We start from the raw sequence: 24,798 nt of genomic DNA, 5'->3' as shown, positions 1-24,798 counted from the left end.
TATTCTGAGTCATGCAAAAGGTCCTTTTAAGGCAGCCATTATCTGCTCAGGCTGTGTAATCCTTCGGGGACAGTGGGAGGGGCCCTGAGTGGGGCTGCTTTCATCCACGTCAAACTGCAGAATGAAGATTTGAGCTGTCGTGGCAAATATTTAGTCCCATTGGTGGGGAAACATTTCCAACTAAAACACCTGAACCTCCTAATCCCCAGATTTCCTACTCTTCAAAAGCTCCTGCGCAGATCGGGGTCTGCCCCCTCCGCCACACTGGTACTGAACACGGGGGCGCCAGGCCAGCCAAAAGGACAAATGAGCTGCCCCAGGTGTGTACCTGGCGAGGTTTGGTAGGGGTATCAGACTGGACATAAAAATGAAAATATCTGAATAGATGGTGTGAATCTGAGCACATCTAAAGGGCCAAGCCTGTCTTATTCTCATCACGTGTGTAAAAGGGTATTCTGACCACATGGACGGTCTTTTGTAGAACAACGTCATTCTCATGTAGACAGGAGGAGAATCATGGGCAGTATTTAAGGTCTTTCAGATACTCGCCCACAAGTGAAAACTGTTTGTCCCTGAGAGCTGAGACCACAGCATCATCCCGTTACCACGTCAGTGACAAACCACGGGCTCGCTCAGGATTCTGGGAACGGGTACCGTCACCAGTCTAGCAGGCAGTAGTTGGGACAGACTGACAGAGTATGTCTGGACATCGCTGGGAAACAGGGGGACCTTTCATTCATTTTCCAGTGGGTTCACCTTTTTTTCTCAGGGCAAATGAAGCGAGAAGTAGAGGGCGGAGTCACTGACTTGTGTCCAGAGGATTGCATCAGATGAAAACAAATTGATTGTATTTGCCTAATGCTTTTCCTCCTACCTCAGCTGCTCCCTAGACTATATAAATCTTACTGGAAAAATAGAGTAAAGCTTCCTGTTAACTCTCAAACATGTCACAGCTCCGCGTGAGCAAAAACAAGTGACACACAGCTTGCTCACAGTTGGCCCCAGTGAGCGGGCAGGGACAAACCCTGAGGAGTGAGGTGCGGCCTGGCTTCCGGACAAACTAGAGAATGACCGTGGAAGGGCGGCCCTGGCAGCGCTGTCAGCACCGCCTCTCCCTGCCCGCAGTCTGACTCGCTTAGAGAAGAGTAGCGGGACTGTGTGTGCAGGTGAGGCTGCCGGTTTCCTCGTTAGGGCAGAGGTGTGCTGCAGACTTCGCTTGTTTCTATAAACTTTGATTACCTCTCTGATGAGAAATATATCCCCTCATCACATTCACCCCAAATTTGCAGAGGAGGTCATTTTTAAAAAACGTGTTAGAGCAATAAAACACCTCTGGAGGGTGGGGGCAGGGAGTGGGGAAAGGGGAGAGAGAAACAGAAAGGAACGCACTCCCGCTCTCTGCCTGCTGGAATAATAGGCTTGAAATATGAGGAAGCTGATCAAGGGCTGTCGCCTTCCTAAAACAGATTAGTCCTCACTGGTAGCTTTCCTTTCACAGAAAGCTTTTGGCTTCTTCTGGTTTCTCCATCGGCCTGAACACAAGCGGTCACGGGCCACGTGCATCCTGCAGTTGGAGTTGTTCTGTATGTTGATTTGAAAACTTACCAATCTTAGAGCACTTAATTCTTGCCTCTGCTCTGTCCCCTTGCTGTCTTCGGGGTTTGCTGAGATAAAAACTGCAGTCCTGGCCTGATCATTTCATGAATAATTCTGAAAAAGATAAACTACCCCAGAACACCCTCCTGCACCTACAGTGTTGGTTCTCAAAGGGGAGTGGGGAGTTGCCCCCTCCCCCAGGGCCTCTGGCAATGTCTGGAGGCATTGTTGGTTATGACAATTCCAGGAGTGGGACACCACCAGCATCGGGAGGGCAAAGGCCGAGGATGCTGCCAAGCACCCGACAATGGTCGGGGTAGCCCTCCGTATCCCGACAAGCAACGGTCTGGCCCAAGAGCAGTCGGTAGCGCCACTTCCGAGAAGCTCTGATGTAGAAGGCACAGGGAACCCTTCCTGGCACCCAGAGCCCCATAGTTGCCAAGGGCAGCCTGTGGTTAAGAAAACCACACAGGGATGCCCATCCATGAAACTGTAAATGCATGATTCTAGGAAGGGGGGTTTTATGGACAAAGTTTTGCCATTCCTGGTAAAATTTCAACATGTGCAAAAACGGAGGAGATCACTCAAGGTCTGGCAGCCACTCACGTTAACAAACCAGCGAAGCACGCACTAGAGAGCACCAGGCAAGATCGAGGCTGAACTGTTTCTTAAAAGGTGGACCTGGTCGGAGGCAGACGTGGGGAGAAACTGGCGGCATCCCCGCAGTCACCACTCTGGCATGTGCAGGCTGACTCACAGGAAATCAGCAATTTTGAACTGTTCGCGGCACTTTTGAAATTGAAATGGCCAATTCCCTGTGATTCAACCAAAATATTATGTATAAGGTATTATGATTGTTGTTACATATTGGTATTGTTATGATATGATATCATATTATGCATGACATATTCTAATATGAACTTATTAATGCTTCCATCTGTCATTATTACATGGTTTTACTCTTATCAATTATATATTGTTAATATCAGAGTAAATTTATATTAATAGTGGTGCATTAATATAGATTATCGAGAGGGTTGGCCAACTTTGTTCTGTAGAGAGCCAGAAACTACATTTCTTCACACTCCAGGGCACTAGGGTCTGTGTCACAACCATTCAACCACACAGAGGTGACTCAAAAATAGCCAGACAATACATAAAAGAGTGCATGAGGCTGACGCCAATAAACCTTATGGATGGACCCTGAAATTCGACTCTCATATAACTTTCATATCAGGAAATGATATGAAAGCTCTTCTGACTTTTCTCAACCCTTTAAAAAAGTAACCCTCAGCCCTAGCTTGCGGGTGGCATGAAAACCGGCGCAGCTGGGTGTGACCCGGGGGCCGTAGTTTGCCGACCAGGATTAGGGCAGCATTACATCTGTAGTACACGCGTTCCACATTATGTCTACACGTATCATACCTGCATTACATCTGTATGGTTATATACTATGTTATATACTATCACATTACCTGATGGCATACATTATCTTCTATCACTGTGTATGAGCATACGATCTCCCTGGGCAGCAGTGTTCTGGGTCCTCTTCCAGTTTCCTGGGCAGCAGCAGCCTGGGAAGTCTTCAACTCCCTGGCCAGTAGTAGTCTGCCTAGTTCCCCACCTGCCTCAGAAGCCTCATTCTGGGTACTCTCCCATCTTCCTAGCCAGTAGCATTCTGGGTAACCCGTCTCCCCGGGCAGCTGCATTCTGGGTAATCCATCTCCGCGGGCAGCTGCATTCTGGGTAACCCGTCTCCGCGGGCAGCTGCATTCTGGGTAACCCGTCTCCCCGGGCAGCTGTATTCTGCGTAATCCATCTCCGCGGGCAGCTGCGTCCCGGTTCCACTCCGTGTTCCTGGGCGGCAGCATCTCGTGGGCGGCAGGCAGAGGAGGGGCCAGGCCTCCCAGAATTTCCCATCTCACGTATCTTCCTGCCCCGCAGCGGCTCCTGACCTGACGGCCTTCGGCGACCCGCGCCAGTTCCCGGCGCTGCCAGACCCCCGGATGCACTACCCCGGCGCCTTCACCTACTCCCCGACGCCCGTCACCTCGGGCATCGGCATCGGCATGTCGGCCATGAGCACGGCCACGCGCTACCACACGTACCTGCCGCCGCCCTACCCCGGCTCGTCGCAGGCGCAGGGCGGCCCCTTCCAGGCCAGCTCGCCATCCTACCACCTGTACTACGGCGCGTCGGCCGGCTCCTACCAGTTCTCCATGGTGGGCGGCGAGCGCTCGCCGCCGCGCATCCTGCCGCCCTGCACCAACGCTTCCACGGGCTCGGCGCTGCTCAACCCCAGCCTGCCCACCCAGAGCGACGTGGTGGAGGCCGAGGGCAGCCACAGCAACTCGCCCACCAACATGGCGCCCGCCGCCCGCCTGGAGGAGGCCGTGTGGCGGCCCTACTGAGCGCCCACCGGCCGCCGGGCCTCCGAGTGGGACCGGGCGCTGGACCCGCCGCCCCGCCGGCCTCCCGTCCGCGCCTCCCAGTCCGGCCCTCTGTCCAGCCGTCCCAGCACGTGGCCCCGCTGCGAGCAAACAGGAAGATTCCAGAGGGAAACTGTGAACGCTTCTGATTTAGAAATGCTGTGAATAAAAGAAAGATTTTATACCCTGACTTCACTTTTTAACCAAGTTGTTTATTCCAAAGAGTGGAATTTTAGTTGGGGGGGGGGAGGGGAGGGATGGGAGGGAGAGATGCAACTCATCCTGTTTGGCGTTGAATTCTTATTTTTAATGTTCCTTTCCAGCACCTTATAAATTGCAAAATGCATATTTGCATTTGGGGTGGTTTTTATTTTTATATATATATAAATTTGAGCTTGCTTCTTTCTTGCTATGATAGTTGAAAAATATGGTTCCTTTTCTTGTATGTTTTATTTAACTTTTCTTTTGGACTTTTGTGTAGCTGTTTTTCTTTTTAAGAAACAGCTGCAGCTTTGGGTCATTTTCAACTACTGTATTCCCACAAGGAATCCCTAGATATTTATGTATCGCGATGTTTAGACACTTACGTGTTGATACTTTTTTATTTAAATGTACTTATATTAAGAAGAAAAATATTAAGTACTACATTTTTTGTTTTTGATAGTAGCCAAAGTTAAATGTATCACATTGGAAAAGGATGGGTAATGTGATCACTTGGTTATCTAAATATTGTTTACATTAAACTTCCTTTAAAGTTCATCAAACAAGTTGGTAGCTAATGCAGCAATATTTTTAATAGGCTTTTTAGCTACCGAGGGTCACTCCAAAGATTTGAAGTAGGGAGTTTTCTGCCAAGCTCAACAAAGTGTCTCCTACCCGACTTCCTCCCTTCAACTCTGGTTCCCGAAGGTTCAGCTGATGGTGGGGATGGTCCCTCTGGAGAGGATTTACTTTCTGCCTAGGGGTTTGCTCTCTCCCTGGCCTGTTGGTAACTTCAGACGGGCTTTGGCAGAGAACTAATCCAAAGTCAACTGTGGAGGAGCAGTATCCACCTGGGAACCAAATGAATGAAGTTAGGAGTTCCTTAAATGCTGGGTTCTAGGGTAGGAAGGAGATCGTCTGAATTCAGAGTTCAGGTTTTTAGCTCCAAGAAAATACTCCTCTTCGACGCAGCACCTGTTTGTTTACACAGAAGGGAAGGGACAAGACTGGGTGCCGTTGACATGGAAGGTCTCCCGCTGAGTTTTCCCAGGGTGGGTCCAGCAGCAGGCTGGGACAGGCCAGTTTCCCTCTGTGTCCGGAGTCACATGGGACAGCACCGGTCCCACCTGGGCAGGACCCATCCCCTGCTGCTCCGGAACCAGCACCTCTGTGTTTCTTTCACCAGGCTGAGATCCCACCCTGGGGGGGAGGGTGCACTTTTACCTGCACATTGGCCTGACGGGAAAAGTGCCTGTCACCACTGCTGCCATGGCCACAATTCAAACATATCCAATGTCACTGTAAATTTTATGGCACTATTTTTATTGGAGGATTTGGTCAGAATGCAGTTGTTGTACAACTCATAAATACTAACTGCTGATTTTGACGTGTGTACTCAAAATGATCTGATTATTTAATGTACCTCTTAAATTAGATGAAATGATTTCAGGTCAACTCGGAAGAGTATTTGAAAGCAGGACTTTAGAACAGTGTTTGATTTTTATTTTATAAATTTAAGGATGCAAATTAGAAAGATCTTTGGCTGCAGGCAGCAAAACAGCTGAACTTATTTAAAACAACTTGTTTTTGAGTTTTCGTATATATCCAGGGGTGGGCGAGGCAGATTGACAGTTGTGAGTGCGTGAAACAGAGAGTTTATTCTTGTATTATTATTTATTAATTATTGTATTGTCTTCCATATGAACAACTGCAAGCCCACTTCGCCCGCCCCTGTGTATATGGTTTGTTTTACACAGATGCAGTAGCACTTTGGTGAGGGAAGAGCAAAGCGGCTTGTGCTGCCGGGTCGCAGTTTTCGAGGAAGGAGCCAAAGGAGATCTTGGAGAAACTCAGACTATATACATGTTCATTTTAGACAATTCTTCCTCCCCAATTCAATTTCATGTTTTATTCTGTATTAACATTTTTTGCAGCAAAGTTATCTGTCAGTAATTTAAAAACTTTCATTTCTGAAAAGAACCCTTAGTCCGTTTACCCCAAATTCAATTTAAATGTTCTGTTCAGCACATGTTGCCACATGTGACCTGACAAAATGTTGCAGGGCGGGGGAGGGGGGCATGAAGGAAAAACTTGGTTTTTAGTTCAATTCTGGGACCTGAAGATATTCCAACTCCGAATCAGCCCAGTGCCCTGCAAGGGAATCAGATCATCTTTCCCATTGAATCTTTGCTCTCATAGCCACGTGTAGGGGAGGCTTATCACTTTGCTGTGAACCCACCAAACCTCTGAACGGCTTGGCCATTCAGTGTTTCACAGACCCTTACCAGCACATGTGGTATCTAATTGTTCCAGAAAAAAATTGAGTTGTTTTGGAGATAGGTCCACACTTCATGCATTTTCCCACATTCACTGCGTTCTGGTAAATGGAGGCGCCCGCTCATCGGCGAGACCCTTCAGCCGATAACGTAAAAACCAGATGATCTGGCAGCACTGGTCCAGGAGGAGAAAAATGAAATAGGCCATCTCTATTGCTTATTCAGGCCCTTATTTATAATTAAAACATACACATGTAGTTCATTTCAGTTTTTCCTTTTCCTCGCTAACACCACTTCCAATTCTCTCCTGCTCTGCCCCTTCTCATCTCCCGCCTCCCTTTGTGCAGGGAGATGGCACACCCGCCCCCCAACACGGCCTGTGCAGAGCCGTAGGAGTCGCTCTCCTCCCTTTCCACTGGGGAACATGGTGAGTCAGCTTTCTCCTGCTGGTGGTTTTCTTCCACCCAGTGGAGGCGTTGCCAACCACTTTGGATCTGCTTGCTGTCCGAGCTCAGCGACAGAAGCTTTTCCCCAGCAAGTGACAGTCAGGGAACCCACAGCCTTGCTGCTGCCCAGGTCTCTGTGCAGATAAACAAAAGCCCTGATGAGAAAGGAAATGAACGGTTTTACTCAAAGGTCCCACAATTTCGGGTTGCAGATTTCTGTCCTGAAATACCTGTTTCCCTAGGACATTCGGCCCGGGTGATTTTCGGTTTTGGTGGTTTGGTTTTTTTTCGGGGGGGATGCGTTTGGGGTCTTTTACACATCAAAAGTCAGTGTAACAATAATCTCAAAACTTTTTATATTTGAACAAGTTGCCTTTTTGTTTACCTACAGTATATAACTGTTTGGGGGTTTTGTTTGTCTGTTTTTTTGGAGTTTTTCCTCTCCCCTTAGCCAGATCAGTATTGATGAGGCTGATCATTTGGCTTTTTTTTTCTTCCGGAAGAGTTGCATCAACAAAGTTAATTGTATTTATGTGTGTAAATAGATTTTAAGCTTCATTATAAAATATTGTTAATACCTGTAATAACTTTTTTCAATTTTTGTGTGTTTCTAAGGACATTTTCTTATGTTTACTCAGTACTGTAGACAACAAATGCTTCTTTCTACTTTATTTTAGACTTTCAAATGAGCTTTTTATTCACTTTTGTAATAATTCCATTTTTTTTAATTCACTTTGTTTTAGGAGAAATGAATGTGCAAAAAAAAAAACTTTTGGTTACTTGTGCTATTCTGGATGTATAAAAATCAGTGGAAAAAAATAAACTTTCACATTGAAATGACAGTAGAACACATCTATTGAAACAGTAGCTATGGCACACGCAGCCCTCCTTGGCTAGGCCCGGCCTCTTGGCCGCCCGCCGGGCGGGGACTGGATCAGTCCACAGAGCACCCTGGAGACCTCGTGGGTGGTGTCTTTCTCCCGCACTCACACCTCGCACGCGTGCCGGAAGGGAACTGTGGGTCTCGTGTTTTAAACCAGAGAGGGTTCGAGAGGAGGCCCCAGAAGCCCCTCGTCGAGGTGTTTCTAGATAGCGCGGGGGGGGCGTGGTTCTCTGTGGCCGAGGGCGGCCTCCCCTCCGCAGGGGGCGCTCACGGTGCCCAGGGTGCAGGGGGTCCGGCCCGGCTGCTGGGGACTCATCGGAGCCTTACTTTCTCTGTACCCCAGTATCTTCTGTAAATCCAATATTATGACTATGAACGGCAAATAAACAATTTGCAAGTACACACACCAGACCACGCTGGTTTCGTCTTTCTCTGCCCTGGAGGGCTGGGCTGCCAAGCCCACGCGGTAACCCCGGCCCACACGGTCAGCAAGCAGCCGCTCGCAGCGCCACCGCGGCTCGCAGGGCCAGGGCCCAGCCAAGGCCCAGGCTCCCGGGGTGCACCCTTGGGTGCTAAGGAGCACCGAGACACACTAATGCTTGGCTTTGAAACAGAAAAGAAAAAGGGAAACAGACTTACGTGGGCTAGGCAAACCCAGGGAGGAAAGGGTCTGCGTTCACCCCGAGGCTGGTCACCCTCCACCATCTCCGTTTCCGCAGAGGACGGAGGCGGCCTTGCCTGGGGGTGGGCGGCTTTAAAAAGAACTGCTTTCCTCCCCACCAGCCGGTGCAAACTATTAGTAGCATTTCAGTCCCCAGAACGAGACCCGAGTTAGCTCCCAGCCAGGAACCACCGTCTAAGGCTCCTTGCCAGCTCTCATCTCCTGGTTGCAAGTGCTCTGCACTGCGCCCACAGAGAATGTCAGGAGCCAAATCAGGTGGGATCAAAAGAAATTACTGGCGTAGGAAGTCACGGCTGATGAGCAAAGGCAGGAAGCGGGCGGCAGGATGGGGTTATCTGTGCTCGAAAGGAAGCCGGGTGGAGCAGCTGAAAGCGGGTCCCCAGGAGTCAGACAGCCCAGGTGGGGGAGGGAGGGGGAGGCGGGGAGCCCCAGTTCTGTCTCCCAGAGGGAACAAATGAGACTAGCACCCCCATTTTCCTTCACTGTGAAGTAGAGACAATACCACTTTCAGTTACGAAATTTAAATTAGTTTATGCTTGTCAAACACCTTAAACAGTGCTTGACACATAACACATGCTCAGTGAATGTTAAATGCACACAGTGGGACTACTCATTAAAAATGTAACCAATGCCACATGATCTCACTCGTATGTGGAATCTAAGGAACCCAGTCATTTAACAACAAAATAGAAACAGACTCATAGATACATTGAATAGACTGACAGCTGTCAGAGAGGAGGGCGTTTGAGGGAGTAAGTGAAAAAAAAGGTGAAGGATTAAGAAAAAGTGTGTGTGTATATGTGTGTATGGGGTGTGTGTGGTGTGTGTGTGTATATATGTGTGTGGTGTGTGTGTGTATATGTGTGTGTGGTGTGTGGTGTGTGTATATGTGTGTGGTATGTATGTGTGTGTGGTGTGTGTATGTGTGTGGTATGCATGTGTGTGCGTGGTGTGTGTGTGGTGTGGTGTGTGTGTGGTGTGTATGTATATATGTGTGTATGGTGTGTGATGTGTGGTGTGTGTATATGTGGGTGGTATGTATGTGTGTGTGTGGTGTGGGGGGGTGTGGTGTGTGTATATGTGTGTGTGTGTGGTGTGTGTATATGTGTGTGTGTGTGGTGTGTATGTATATATATATGTGTGTATGGTGTGTGGTGTGTGTAGGCATCCAAGTCCACGCTGTGCCCCCCGCTCCCTGCCCCTCTCTGGATTCCCATCAGGCTGCTCTCTGGGTCTGGCTGCTGGAATAGTTCTCTGCATATATCTTATGCTAGAATTGTACATTTAAAAAGAACTGCTGGTTCAAAAAAGTGTTACATTCTGACAGATTGTTCTGTGGAAAGGTTTTATTGAATTCGATTTCTAGGGTCAGGGCCGTGCACTTGGAGGAGGAAGCCAGACAGGTGCCAGGGAGACGCTGGGTTAGCACTGTGTCGAGCGGGTTTTCAAACCAGACCCCAGTGTCAGCGGCCCAGAAGTGCTCAGAGCCCGTGGGCCTGAGGAAGAAAGAAGGCCAGCACACCATTATTAAGTGCTCACTGCAAGCCAGGCTCTGGCTCCAGCACCTCACGTAGGCTGGCTCAGTTCTACAATGGCCCTAGGTCCCATTCTGCAGATAAGGAAACAGGTTCCGTGAGGCTCAGCAAGCCACCCACGTCACCAGGGCTCCTGGTGGAGGAGCAGCGGTCTGAGCCCTGGAAGTCGGCACAGGACACCCTGCTTTTAACGCCTTCCTACACTGATGCCCAGGGCAAGGTTAGACGTTCGTTGAGGACAAGAAAGTTGTCTAAACCCTCAAGGGTGGCCTCTCTTCAAATACTACTTCCTTCTTCCTAGTCTGAAAGGCAGAAGGGGGAGATGACTGTGTGAGAGTTTCTGGGAAAGGGAGCCGGAAGGGCTTCAGAGTTCATGGTCACGGAGAGGCTCCGGGTCACAAGCCCCTCCCTGCCTGTCTGAGGGTGCCAGGCCCAGGCGTCAGAGTGGAGCCTGGGAGCCGTCCTCCACACCTCCCCAGCAGTGCTCTCCGCTCACTTACTTTTCATTCATAACCTTTAACTTCTAGAAACGTTTTAGATTAACAGGGAAATTGGGAGAACACGACCTCCCCTCGAATTGCTATTGGAAACATGAGTGTGGTGCCTTCGCAACAATTAGTGAGCCAGCGTTGATACCTGTTATTAACCGAAGCCCGGGGTTAGCTCACGTGCCCTTGGTTTTCACCTCATGTTCCCTTCTGCTCAGGTCCCACGTGACAGGTAGTCATCGCGTCTCCTTGGGCTGGCGCTTTCTCAGCCGCCCCTCGTTCCTGACGATTTGGCAGAGCACCAGTCGGTTGTACTGTGGGGTGCGCCTCTGCTGGGATTTGTCTGGTGTTTTTCCTCAAGACCAGGCCTGGGTGAGGAAGACCACAGGGGTGAGCGACACAGAATGTCACTTGTACCACACCCTCTCGGGGGCATACACAGGACCCATGCTGATGTTGACCCTGATCACCCGATGGGAGTGACGTTTGTCAGCTTCTCCTCTGTGAGGTGACGCCTCGATTCCCCCCTTTCCGTACTGCACTCTTTGGAAGGAAGTTGCTACACCCAGGCCACATTTAATCACCAACTGGGGAACCGGGCTCTCTCTGCCTTCAGGAGGCAGGGGCCTCAACTGAGAGCTGTGACAGCCCCCAGTGCCTCCGCCTGCCCTGTGGGGTGCGGCGGCCAGGTGCCCCCCCAGAAAGTGCTCTCTCTGCGCCAGAGGCCTGGCAGGTCCTCCCTGCTCAAAGCATGAGCAGCGTGCCTCCGCCCCTGCAGCCTGGAACATTCAAAGCTCCTGGATTCTAGAAGCAGCCCCACGGTCCCCAGTCACTTTGGACCCACTGCCTGTCTGTGTCCCAAGCTGAGCTTTTCCTGACATCCCAGGTGATGCCAACAAAATCCTCACAGAGTTTCCAGATGTCGCTCAGGAGGCCAAGAAGCCCCCACCGTTCAGTTTAGGTGGGGGGTGGTTGGCTGAGCTTCGTCTTCTGACAGGAGAGAATTCCCCACCCGTTTGTTCCAGTCCAGCCCTCTTGGGGTCCGCAACTCCCCTTCACTGGGGTCTCAGAGTCCTGGATCCCAGGCCCCCAAGGGAATGCCAGGGGACAGATCCCTCCCCCCACCCCACGGGGCTTCTCGGGCATGGCTCTGCCACCTGCCCGACACCTCACGAACTGAGCTCCCTGGCTGGTTCTCGGCACGGGAGAGGAGATGGCACGGAACGTGTTTACTGCCCAGTGGGAGGAGGGTTTGTTTGTGCCAAATCTTAATATTGCTAATTAACTTTTTCATACCTCAAATGTTCCCACTGGTTTCCATCTCACTGAGGTGGTTGTACGGAGTAATAAATGTTTGGAAAGAGTTGTGAAGATGAAAAGTCTTACAAACATACAAACTGTGATTATTTGTCGCAACAAATAACTGTGCGGCCACTGTCTTCCCTCCCCTCGGTGATGATGTAAGGGTTCTGCGGGCGATGAAACACCGCTGAGTCTCTCTCTGAAGAAGTCCCCATTCATCCAAAATGTATCCGGTGACCTTGAAAAAGGCCAAGTCCTCTCCCTCCAATGGAAGTGGCGGACCCCCAACAGAAGGCCAAGTCACACGTTGTGTGTCAGACAGCGTATCGGTTTCCTAGGGCTGCTGGAACAAAGGGCAGCAAACCAGTGGCTCAGGACATCCGAAATGTGTTGTCCCACCGCTCTGGAGGCCAGAGTTCAAGGTCAAGGTGTCAGCAGGGCTGGCTCCATGTGGAGACTCTCTCCAGGCCTCTGTGCCTCCAGTGTTCACCCCAGTCCTTGGTGTCCCCTGCCTTGTAGACATGTCCCTGAGGTCTCTGCCTCCTTCGTGAGGACGTTCTGCCCTGCAGGTCTGTGTCCAGATGTCCCCGTTCTCGTGAGGATATCACTCGGCGGGTAGGGCCCCGCCATTGATCATTAACTTGGTCGCATCTACAAAGATGCTATTTCTTTTTTTATTTTATGTATGTATGTATGTATTTATTTATGAGGGGAAGGGAGGGAGAACGAGAGGGCAAGAAACATGGATGTGGGAGAGATACGTCTATCGGTTGCTCTCACACACACCCCCAACCAGGGACTGAACCCGCAACCCGGGCGTGTGCCCTGACCGGGAGTCAAACCAGCGACCTTTCACTTTGCAGGACGAGGCCCAACCCACTGAGCCTCACCGGTCCGGGCAGAGAGGCTGTTTCCAAATAAGATCACGTCCACAGGTACTGGGGGTTGGAACTTGAACATACCGCCTGGGGAGCACAATTCAATCCACAGCAGCTGGGGATATGGCTCAGGAGGGTAAGGAAGACAGGGCGTGCCGGGGAGGGAGGGTGCGGATATCCGAAGCAGCGTCCTGTGAAGGGGCTTGAAGGATGTGGAGGAGTGAGCCATTTAGGCGAAGGGAACAGAAAGTGCAAAGGCCCGCGAGGCAGGACCTGGCATATTCGACACTGATCCAGCAGGCCAGGGTGACTGAGGAAAAAGCAGATGACATCACCGAGGTCGCAAGGCCAGGTCATAGAGCACCTCATGGGGCATTTGGGCTTTTCTTCTGAGAGGTTTTCAGCAGAGTGGTGTGAGCTACACTACTAGGTGGTTTCTGGTCCACAGGGCATCTTGGTGCAAGTTGAAAAGGGTGCCCTTCCTTTCAGCTGGGTGCAGCGTGGCGCAAAGCTCTCAGCTCGTTGAGTGGAGTGGGGCTGGGCGTCAGCCCCATTCACCTGGGCAGCGGGGTGCTCCAGGTAGGGGGAGGTAAGAGGGGTTGGCTTCTGGGTCTGTTTTCCCCATAGAGCCAACAGAATGTAATAAGGGATCGGATGAGGCCTGTGAGGAGGGAAGGACTCAGGATGCCTTCCAGGTGTCCAGCCTGAGGAACTAGGAGAAGGAAGTGACCCATCCTCGTGATGGAAATTTGGGGGAGATGGCGTTTGCCTAGGGACCCAGGCTCATGGTGGGGCGGGGCAAGCAGAGACCAGAGGGTGCCTGCTCTTCCAGACGTTCATGGAGAATGTATCCAGGTGGACATGGAGGCTACGATGGCTGAAAAAGTGGGGTCCACCTGCATGTCAGGAATGCTGCTGGATGGCCCCCCACACAGGTTCCATAGGAAAGCGGTGTTCCATCTCCTGGCAAGTTCTCCATGACTGGGAGCCTACTCTTTTCCAAACAGGGACACCCTTGAACTCTCCTGTCCCTGTCCTTGTCCACCTTGATGGGTGAGGAATCTCCTCTTCCTGCGACCTTACTGCCCGCAGTGGGCAGCCCATGCAGTAGCCTACACGTCCGCTTCACCTTCTTCCTGTACTAACCAGCTGGCACCCAGGGACAGAGAGAGGATTCCTCTAGGTCTATGGGCGCCTTGGCTTCGACTCTCCGACAGAATGGCCTGAGTTAAAAGTCTGCAAGGACAACAGGATCCCTACAGCTGGAGTACCCGTGCCTACCTTCTGAGAGCCAAAACCTACTGTTGCCTACACTCACATCTGTCTTCCCTGTCAACAGATTCCCTTGGGCACGTGACTGCCTCTCCCAGCCTCCCTTGCAGCTTCCTTTCCCACGTGACAGATTTCTGGCCAATGTTACCTACATGGGAGTGGCGTGTGGTGGCTTCTGGGGAACCTCCTCACAAGAGAGTTGGTGGGCATACTTTGCCCCTTCTCCTTCCCTTCCTCCGAAGCCTGGCTGCCTTAAATGAGGGGTGATGGTGGAGGGCGAAAGCCATACCCCATGGAGGGTGGATGGCATTAGAAGGAGCCCAGCCCAAGGTGTTTGTGGGGCCCCCAGCGCAGCCCTGGACTCACCACATCTGGCTTCATCTCCACGACAGGAAGGTAACCATTCACCTCTCACTGAAACCACTCACAGGTGAGACTTCCTATCGTTCATTCTCAGACAGCTTCCCACAGACCCCCCTCTGGCTACAGGACTGGTCGGGGGAACAAGCACTTTCTCTTTCCCCAAACTCCGAGTCCTTGCAGGCCAGTAAGGGCCTTCCAGGGTGTTCGGGGAGCATGAAGGAATGAGGCAGTGAGAGGGGGTAGTAGGGTTGCTCTAGAATCTTCCATGATGGAAGCCCGGTGCCTGCCCTTGTAGCTCAGCCTAGCTCTGCCCAGGGGTCTGGAAGCACCCAAAACCGTCCGCGTCACTTTGTCAGAAATGGCTTTGCCTGTGATCCATTTGCCTGACCGTCAAGTTACTGTAAAAGCTAATCCAGCTTCCAAGCTTTCTGCATTTTCTCCCATGCCCTACCCTCATTTGTTTCCTTATTTTCTTTTAACTATGGGATGTTTTTAAGGGCATTTCTGCCTTTCTTTAATCTTTGCTAAGCAGTCATCGAATTTGCAGTGTTTTGTGGATAATGTGGTTTTTTAAAGAACATTTGGGTCTTTTTTCCCTCGTGAATAAATGAGTGACTTTGTAGCCAATTTTTCTCAATATCCTTTTCTCGAGTGTTAAGCAATATGGGGGCATTTAATTTACTTAGTTGCGTTGCTTCGTGTTTAGTTTCACAGTAAGAGCTTCCGAAGGGAGGCCAGACTTTCAACGAGGTGGATTTGAAAGGGACGGGCCGCTCGGTGGTGGATTGTTAGGCGTTCCTGTGAGTCGGGTTGGGGTCGCGTGATCTCGTCGCCACTCAAAACCCAGGATCTGTGCCCCTTAAAGCTGGCCTCGGCTCCCACGCCTGGGAGGGGAAGACACAGCTGTCCGCTCCTTTGCCACGGCGAACACTGCACGTGTTTGGCAGAACCGGGAAAAGGAAGACGATGGAAAGTGTTGGAGGGGATGAGGAGCAACGAGAATGCTTGCAGTTCGGGTGGGGGCGGGAATTATTGGTGCAACCACGTCGGAAAACAACTAGACGTTGCTCTCAGAAAACAGAACACGCTTACCCAGAGCCCCAGCATTTCCACAAGTAGAAAAATACTCCATGAACTCTCTTCCAACGCGCCAGATCTGCGCAAACGCTCCCAGTGGCACTGACGGTAACGGCCCAGACTGGCAACAACCCGCGTGCCCACAACAGAAGAAGGGGTGCACCAGCCCTGCCACGCCCCCACATGGAATAGAGCAGGGAGAGGAGCCTGAGTGGGCTGCCATTGCATGTGGCAAGATGCATCAGAGGGGGAATCAGAGGAACATCTGGAGAATATTTCTATTGATATAAAATTCAAAAGCAAGCAAAACTGAGTTACTGCTTCTTAGAGATGTGCATGTAGGTGTTAAAAAATCAGGGGAATGGTTCACACAGAGTTCAGGAGACTCGGTTCCATTTGTGAGCGAGGGAGGGACAGGGAGGAGGTCTTAGGAATAGGTACGTTCTGTTTCTCAGCTGAGGTGGTAAGACATGCAAATTTATCTTATCATTCTTCATAGAACTTGGTTCAAGTAGGCAGCTACTGAGATCACACCTCACTCTTGGATGCATAGTCTGCTCTAGTCCAAGGTCGCCTTGGATTCCACGAACAGGCCTGTTGTGTGACGAGTGCCTACCTGTGGGACACAGGTGAGAAGAGTAAACAGCTGCTGTTGGAACCACAACTCAGCACCTCGTTCCTGCTCATCCTCCATGGGAGGTGAAAGTCATCTCCTCTCAGGAACTGGGTCACTGGGGTCAGAGGGAGAAAAACACCTACGTTCTGTTGAGACTGAGAGTACCCTGGGTCTGTGCAGGTTGCACCGTTATCTCACTTCCTTTGCACATCTCTTAGCAACGGGCACCCTCAAAGCCCCGACGTGCCCCTGCGCTTCATACGCACCCCTCGTCTTCATGTAACGACATCTGCAAAACCTATGTTGCCCATAGACTGGCTCTCCAGATGTGGCCCACCATCAATGCTAAAGAAAGGGGGCACACGGGGGCGGGGGGTTGGACATAGTCAGACACCCTTCAGCCAAGTAAAGTGAGGTGGCAACAACCACCGATTTAATTCAGAAACAAAACGGGGTTCCATTGTCACTTTCTTTCTTCACAAACACCTCACGTCTGTGTCATGGTTGGTTCGAGTGCCACCGAATAAACGAGGCTTTGGCCAGATTCCAGTTCACTGGTTAACAAGAACAGGACAGCTTGCTCCGTGCTGTGAACATCTCATGTAATTACTCCCCTCCCTGGCCTCCTTTTGCCTAAACAGCAAGCTCCTGCAGTCCTGAGACTCGGCTTGGACGTCCTCCCCATGTTGGAATGCATAAATACAGGTCTGCAGGAGCTCTGCCCTGCTTATGAGCCTTTTAAAGATCAAAGAGTCATTTTCAGTTCTTGGGCTTGTCACTTTAAGACATGCTGTACATTACCATTTTTAAATTTTTTATTTTTATTGACTTTATTGGGGTGACATTGGTGAGTAAAATTATATAGGTTTTGGGCATACATTTCCATACTATATCACCTGTGCATTACCTTGTGTTCCCCACCCAAAATCAAGTCTCCTTCTATCACCATTTTCCCCCCTTTACCTTCTTCTTCCTCCCCTACCCCCCCTCTTTTCCTCTGGTAATCTCCATACTATTGTCTATGCCTTTGAGGTTTCTTTTCTTAATCCCTCATCTTTTCCACCCATCCCCTTCAAGGCCCCTCCCCTCTGACAGCTATCAGTCTGTTCTCCATATCTATGAGTCTGTTTAGTTTACTTTATTCATTAGATTCCACATATAAGTAAAATCATGTGGTACTTGTCTTTCTCTGACTGCTTTATTTCACTTAACACAATACTCTCCAGGTCCATCCACACTGTTGCAAAAGGTAAGAAGTCCTTTTACAGCCGAGTAGTATTGCATCGTGTGGATGTCCCACAGCTCTTTTACCCACTCATCTACTGACGGGCACTTGGGCTGCTTCCACATCTTGGCCATTGTAAGTAACGCTGCGATGAACGTAAGGGCGCATATATTCTTTCAGATCAGTGTTTTGGATTTCTTTGGATAAATTCCCAGAAGTAGAATTGCTGGGTCATAAGGCAGTTCCATTTTTAATTTTTGAGGTATCTCCATAGTGCTTTCCACAGCAGCTGCACAGTCTGCGTTCCCACCAGCAGTGCCCAAGGGTCCCCTTTCCCCACGTCCTCGCCAGCACGTGCTGTTTGTTGATTTATTGATGACGGCCATTCTGACGGGTGTGAGGCAGTGTCTCACTGTGGTTTTAGTTTGCATCTCTCTGATGACTAGTGATGCTGAGCATCCTCTCATATGTCTACGGTCCCTCTGCATGTCCTCCTTGAGGAAGTGTCTAGCCAGGTCCTCTGCCCACTCTTTGACTGGATTATTTTGGGGTTTGGTGTTGAGTTTTACAAGTTCTTTATAAGTTTTGGCCATCGCCCCTAATCAGGCGCATCACTGATGAGTTTAAATGGCGGTCCTTTCAGGAGGCCCTTCCTTCCCATCCTGTGTCAGCGCTGAGTCCTACTATTTGTGAGAAAAACGCCTTTCATGGAGGATTCAACTCCTTTCCAACAGGCTGAAAGGCTCAGCACCTCCCTCTAATGAGGCTAAATTTCAAAGGGGGCGTGTCTGAGCCTCTGTACTTGTCACTCTGAAGACGCCATTACTCTGCCTCAAAATTAGTTGGTCACATGGACAGAAGAAACCATGGAAGATTCAGGAAAACAGTAAGAGCCCACAAGACCCCACTTCCCTGGGTGCTGGCAGGACTTGAAGGATAAGGAATAACTCCAAAGTCACGTGCAGCTGGGGACCAGGTCACACCACCTAACAGTTATGGCCTCCACAGGTTCACCTGTGTTTCCTTGGAAACACCTTTAAATTCAACAGTGAGTTTGAATCTGAACTCTGGGACAGCGGAAGTGTGCCTTACACAGACTAAGATGGCTGTGAAACAAATAAAATGAAGAGAAAAACTGGAGAATAATGAAATAAAATACCAGAAACATGGAGTTCAAATCAATGACTTTTCTGAAACAATAAACACAATGTAGGCTTTTTCAGACTTGATTCTCAGAAGTATATCAGGCTGCCCCTCCTGAGGTTAGAGAGAGCTATGCATTTGGAATGTGAAACTTAGATTTTGAACGATTTCTGCCTCCACTGGAGTAATGTGATACAGATCGACACCCCATAAGAAACAACAAAAGAATCTTCAAAGTGGGCGTGTTTATTCGACTTCGTGGCACACTGAGGCAGGAGATACTGCGGGCGCCGATATCCTAGAAAGAAAGGGAAAAGGAAAAGAAGTGAGAAGTGAGGCAAGGCTGGCATTTGGCACTGCTCTTGCTTTTCCCCTCCAGGTGTTTTTTTGTTGCTCAAGAATTCTGAGAAGCTAAAACAGTTTGGTTAGCCTTACAAGGTATGGGGACAAAAACTGGGGGAAAGGGCCCTTTAAGGAGAAGAGGTGAGAGAGGTGCTGATAAGTAGCACAGGCTTCCAGCTGGGACATGCCAAGAGCTAGACGTGGGAGCCCAGCCTCACAAACACGGAATCCCAGACTCTACTCACCTCGACGTCTGCGTGGATTAAGGTAAATCATTCTGTGGCCACCTGCCCTCTGAAGCATACAGAGCCTCAGATTTTCTCAGCAATTTTTTATACACGACGCTCGCTGTTCAGGTGAAAATTACTCGGCACACCAAAAGGCATGAACACAAAACTGAAAACCAAGAGAAATCACAGGTAAAAAATAGTCTCACAGGAGTTATTAGATATGGGCTTGAAGATAGATGTAAGTAATAAATGCAAGATGTTGGTATGGCTCTAGGGAGACCCTCAGCAGAGAACTTTACAATATAAAAAGAAAAAAGTGGAAATGCCGAGATTGAAAAATACTTGAACTGAAACTAAGCACTTAACTAACACATTGAATAGTAAATGAGAGACAGCTGAAAGATGGGTCAAAGAAACAGCCAGACCGAAATACAGTGTTCTTTTTAAAAGTACGTACAGAAGATAAAAGAAGCCTTCTCCACCTTATTTTATGAAGCCAACATAACCTGGATACCAAAACCTGAAAAGAACATTGTAAACAAGGAAAGGTACAAACCAATCACACTCTTAAGCACAGAGACAAAAGGTAGAATAAAATATGATCAAACTTAACTCATTGATATATAAAAAAAAAGATAACACACCTGGTCAAGTTGGTCTTGTTCCAAGAATTCACTGAATGGGTTTACCCTCCACCGTCAACCAGTCAATCAGAATAGAATAAACTGAGTTCTGTTCACACCATGGGATGCCGGGCAGCGATGAATCTCCGTAAACCACTGCTTCGGCAACACGATCATTCTCACGAACCTGAGGCTGAGTTTAGGAGCTAAACAAAAAATACACACTGTGTGACCCCATTTACAAAGTTTCAAACAGGAGGACGCTAAGATGAGGTTACAAAGATGGGATCGTGACTACCTCAAGGAAGGAGGGAGGGAATAGTGATCGGGAGGGGGCTTCCCAGGTGCCGATAATGTTCCATCTCTGGCTCTAGGTCATCAAACTAAACCACGAGTTTGATTTGTGTATGTGATGTGTCGATATGTACTTCAATATAAAAAACCAACATGGGTTTGAATATTGGAACTACAAGCTGACATGAAGACATCCAACACCCAATAAACCAAGTTATAACAAATGAAAATTGCATAACACTTTTACAATTCAACAAAAAGTGCATTTATCAATTACCTTACTTGCTCTTTGCTTCAGTCATCAGAGGTAGTGCCGGGTGTGTAGGTGGATATGATCATCATCCCCAGTACACAGACGGAGAAACGTAAATATTGAGAAGTTCGGTGACTCACCCACGATGGTATCTCTACTACCGCAAGGCCAAACCGTTGAACGGCATCCACACTTTGCCCCGGGAGTCTAATTTAACGAAGCTCATTTAAACCACCTCGGTGAGATTCACACACATGGCTACACAGGGTCGACCTTTCCCACTGCTTTCCAAAGCCAGAGCATCCTGTGCAGAATGGTACATGGGGCAGAGGCTGAAGTGAGACCGAATCTGGGGGGAAGAAAACCCACACCCTGTCACAAATGAACTGTAAACTGGGACATGGGACTTCATCGCTCCAAGCATCGCTTTCCAAATCTGCAAAATGGGTCTGATGGCGTACCTCTCCACAGAGCTGCTGTGCAGAATAAACCAGACGGCATGGGGAAACTGCCCAGCACAAAGTCTGCTAGCAACCGGTTCCACCCTCTCCCCAGCCACCAACTTCATGAAGAACGTTGAGTCATCTGCCTCGTGGCAATCAACCCAAGCCCTTCAATAACTCTCAGATAAGGCATGGGGGACACCTGGGTGTTATCTAATGAAGCAGAGGCCCTTGCAAAGGAACGGATGAGTTCAAGGTCATTACTTAGTCAAGGACAAGGCAGATTTACACCCACTTCGGCTCCCCAACCTCAGACCAATCTATCCCCTTCCACCACCACTACCAACCAGCCTTTCTTTTCTTCTGGGCAGAGGGGCTGTTTCGGCTTCCATCCCTGCTGAAGGCAGAGGGAGACGCCCGTTTTGACTACATCCCTCAGGCTCAGGCTGTGCTCCTGTCGGGCTAACCGAGGCGGAAGCAATCACCCCCTCCCCCTCTCTCCCCCTGCAACTTCCACTTAATCCTCCTCTAGAGCATAGTCGCAGTTTGCCAGATTGCCCTTCACCTTCTCTTGGGAACTCAGAGAGGAAAGTGTCTGTGTATTAGTTAATGTTTTATGCCCTGTGCCAAGGAAGTAAAGTTTGCCTTTAAACACTGGCCTCTTTCTCCGTCCTTCTCTCTCCCTACCTGTTGCACCTCATACCCCCTAACCCAGCCGACTCTCAGGAAAAGCCCCTGGGCCAGCAGTTCCAACACTAGTGTGAGTGGGAATTACTGTATTGTTGGTTGGTTTGTTTTTCAGGTGGGACATGCATTTCAAGTTTCCCCTGGAATTGCAAGGGGCTTGGTGTCTTGTTAAGAAAAACCAGGGGAGGAAGAGGTGGTGTTGGAGACAGGAGACTTCTTTTCAATATCCCTGAAGTTGCCCCTTTAACTTACGAAGAAAACTAACCCTAAGGCTGCTCATTCAATAGGGAAACCCTTGACTTGGTTCCCTGTGGGCCTCCTCAGACCCCACCCCTCACACCCAATTTCCCACCAAGCCACCTGTTCCCTGGAGACTGATCAGATAGCTGGTGTCTCACCACAGGTGTCCATGTGTGTTAGTTGGCAGCCACCTCACCTGGGTTCTGCTGCTAAACACACCACGTGGCTCAGCCTCTCAAACACCACCCGTGAGTAAGTCTGGGGGTGTGATGCCGCCGTTGCTGCTTCGGCGTCCTACCGTTGGTGAGGCTGGGGACCCCACTGAGGAAGAGAGGCAGCTGAAGTCAACCCAGCCGTGGTTTGGGGCAGGCTGTGTCCCAGGCGTATTTGAGGTAGGAAAGGAGGATCCATTCCCTGCTCCGGGAAGGATTCCCGCCACCCGTGGGTCCAGAGAGGAGGGATAAGAGGGGCTCACGTCTCTCTGGTGGACCCCCCCTTCCACCGTTGTGCAAGTGAGAAAACTTCGGGGTCGCCCTGGCCTGCTGCGTGGCATGCAGTAAACACTCAATCCACCTTCCCTTTCATCCACTGGTTCGCTCATCGTGAATTCATTCGGTCAATAAACAAGAGTTACTCTGCAGGGAGGCGGTATCGCACTCGGACCACGAGCGTGGGCGGAGATTCCACGTGTGTGGGGGGGTGGGGAACCCCGGCTCTGCCACTTCCTCACGGTGTGACCATGGGCTAGCGCTCAGCCTCCCTCAGGCTCAGGGGCTCTATCCGTAATGTGAAGATTATAATCCACCGTTCACATGGTTACTGCAGAGGTTATAGGGGATGATCCGCGCAGCGCTCGTCACGCCTTTACTATTTTTTACTATTTATTACCTCGGCTGCCTGCAGCGCCGCACGCTGTTTGGTCTCATAGCTTAGCACCGGTCTGGGCGACCAGGACCAGGCGCGGGCCCCAGGGAAGTTCTGCCGCCTCTTTTCTGGACGGTGCACATCGCCCCACCATCTAGTTCGCTCCCCACAGCAACCCTCCAAGCTTGCAGTCCCGTGTCCCTGTCCCAGACCAGACACTGCAGCTCACAGGGCTCATTGCCGCAAGGTCTCAGAGATACTTAGAGGCAGGGCCAGGACTGGAGTCCCGGCCCCGCCTCCAGCCAGGGCACTGAGCCCAGAGGGGAAGAAGGCCTGTCCATTTGTTTGCTTGACCAACAGGTTGTCTGTTCCAAACTTTGTCCCAACAGGCTGGGGTGAGCTCTTCCCACGCCTCAGCCCGCCCTGCTCACCCCCAAACCCCAAGTCCAGCCCCACCCCCTCCCCGCGCACACACGGCTGGATCAGATTAGCAAAAGCAACAGCGTTCTCAGGATTGCCCCACTTGGCTCCAGCAATTAATTAGGAGCCGTCTGAGAGCCTCCAAAGGGCCTGCAAGCTCCAGCAAGATACGCGCGCATAGTTTAATCCAAAATATTTGCTGTGTTTTTCCCCTTGCTGCAGAACCAGTCCTTACCTGTTACCTGGACCTGATTGAATTTCTCAGCCACTCATTCTCGGTGCCAACCAGGAGCCAGCCCGTGGGTCACAGGGAAGGTGGGGAGGTGCTTGGAAGGCTGACAATGATAATAATCGATTAGTAAGAACATTGCTGTTTACGGCGCTCCGCAGGGCGCTGGCAGCTCACTGATAATCGTGTGGAACTTTATAATACAGATTCCTGGGCCCCATCCAGGATGTACCGAGTCAGGAGGTAAAAGATTATACACGCACGTGCGTGTGCCCCTGGGCTGTGTCTCTGGGGCAAGGGAAGGCCATGCCTACAAAGCCCGTGTTTCATACAGTCTGATGACAGTTGCTAAACCCAGAAGCTGAAGCCGCGGGAGGAATCTCAAGTCTCTCGAGTTTAAGAAAGCTGCAGACGAGTGACGAGGTTTCCATCGTGAGGAAGGCTCTCTCAGAATCACAGAGCACCTGTCGCTGCCTGGACCCACCGCCTGCCTGCTGACAATGCACCGTGGAGTCACCACAGCGTCACCTGGGTCACCGCAGGGTCCCGGGAGAGACCCACGGGGGCTGCTGCTCCCCATCCTCTCACCGCGAACGCGTCGCCCACCTGGCATCGGACCCAGAGCTTCCCAACTTGGGACTCAGTGCTGTTTTCATCGGGGATGGCATTACTTTGAACAGTTTCTTCAAGAAGAATGAGTGGGGCTACTATAAATCACTGCCATGTCCAAATTAGTGGAATCCAAGTTAATGATGTCAGACTTGCTTCAGTGGTGGGTTTGTGAGAAATTATAGCTCTTTCAAAACTTCCTGTCACTGCAAACTTTTATTGAGAAAACTTTCTGACCCGCCACTGGCTCGGGATTGTGCGGTCCCTGCTTATTTGGACAAGGGAAGCAGAATCCTACCACTCGACTCCCTCTGCCGATGGAGGCAGATGGAAGGACATCCCTGGGCTCATTGGTTCCCTTTCTCACCTCCCAGCGGAGAGGGCCACTCTGCTCCCACCTTGGCTTGTTCGCTCAGCCAGCAGACCTGAGCACTCTCAGCAGCGTTCTCAGGTAGACGACCTTGACCTTGTCTCCCATGCCCCCCCCTGAAGCAGAGAAGCCAGGAGCCCAGTGCACCCCTGTGACCACAGAGGACACGAGGTGACCCCAGGGCATGAGGTTGACCCATCTGGTGTTGTCGATCTCAGCTTTGCACCCCCCGGGGTGTCTCCTGGGTGAGAGCTGCCTGTTGACGGGCACCCACCAGCACCCAGTCCGCGCACACAGTGCCGAGAGCTGGGCCCCAGCCTGGTGTGGGGCTGAGGTGGGTGAGGCCGTTGCTGCGAATGGTTCCGTCTTGGTTTTATCGCGAACATTATCACAGACGTCATTAATACTCGGTACGCCACGTAGGACCCATGTCTGGCTAACTTTGGCATGCAGGCTTTGAATCTCCCCCACTCGTCTCACTTTCTGTGGCTCTGCCACCACCCACGTGACCTGTCCGTGGAAGGCGGGCCCTGTGGAGTCCCAGGATCTGCTCCCCGTGTCCCAGGATGCATCAGTTCCCAACCTGGTCGGCACACCAGAACCACCGGGGAGCTTCATAGAATGCCGACAACTGGTGGCACTCCCATAGACTCCAACAGACATGGTCCAGGATTTGGCCTGGTCATCAGGGCTTCCAGAAGCTTCTGAGAGGTACTAACATGCAGCCATGCCAGAAACCTTGGCTCCAAGCCTTTTCTGAGCCAAAGACTTGCCATCCCGGA

The 24,798-nt window shown here is 50.6% G+C and overlaps 1 protein-coding gene and 1 long non-coding RNA gene across 5 annotated transcripts in view; one reads left to right on the top strand and one right to left on the bottom strand.

Annotated features, from left to right (window-relative positions):
* The window catches only part of RUNX1 (RUNX family transcription factor 1), a 210,206-nt gene extending 202,418 nt beyond the window's left edge, over window positions 1-7,788 (top strand). For all 3 annotated transcript variants that reach the window (XM_053916882.1, XM_053916885.1, XM_053916875.1), the window contains one exon: window positions 3,541-7,788. In XM_053916882.1, coding sequence (XP_053772857.1) covers window positions 3,541-4,007 — 467 coding nt within the window. In that variant the 3' untranslated portion in view covers window positions 4,008-7,788. The remainder of the gene's footprint in view (window positions 1-3,540) is intronic.
* A 9,163-nt stretch (window positions 7,789-16,951) lies between these two features.
* LOC123479742 (uncharacterized) lies at window positions 16,952-24,092 on the bottom strand. 2 transcript variants are annotated; one of them, XR_006655467.2, is made up of 5 exons: window positions 23,044-24,092; window positions 20,179-20,458; window positions 19,629-19,813; window positions 19,000-19,150; window positions 16,952-18,710 (listed from the first exon to the last, which is right to left on the bottom strand). It is a non-coding gene; the product is annotated as an uncharacterized lncRNA (long non-coding RNA). The 2 variants fall into 2 exon arrangements; XR_006655466.2 differs by having other exon boundaries at window positions 19,629-20,458.
* Between the last annotated feature and the right edge of the window lie 706 nt (window positions 24,093-24,798).

Source organism: Desmodus rotundus, chromosome 2 (genome assembly GCF_022682495.2).
Source record: "Desmodus rotundus isolate HL8 chromosome 2, HLdesRot8A.1, whole genome shotgun sequence".
Taxonomy (NCBI): Eukaryota; Metazoa; Chordata; class Mammalia; order Chiroptera; family Phyllostomidae; genus Desmodus; species Desmodus rotundus.
This window is presented reverse-complemented; position numbering and strand designations above follow the sequence as displayed.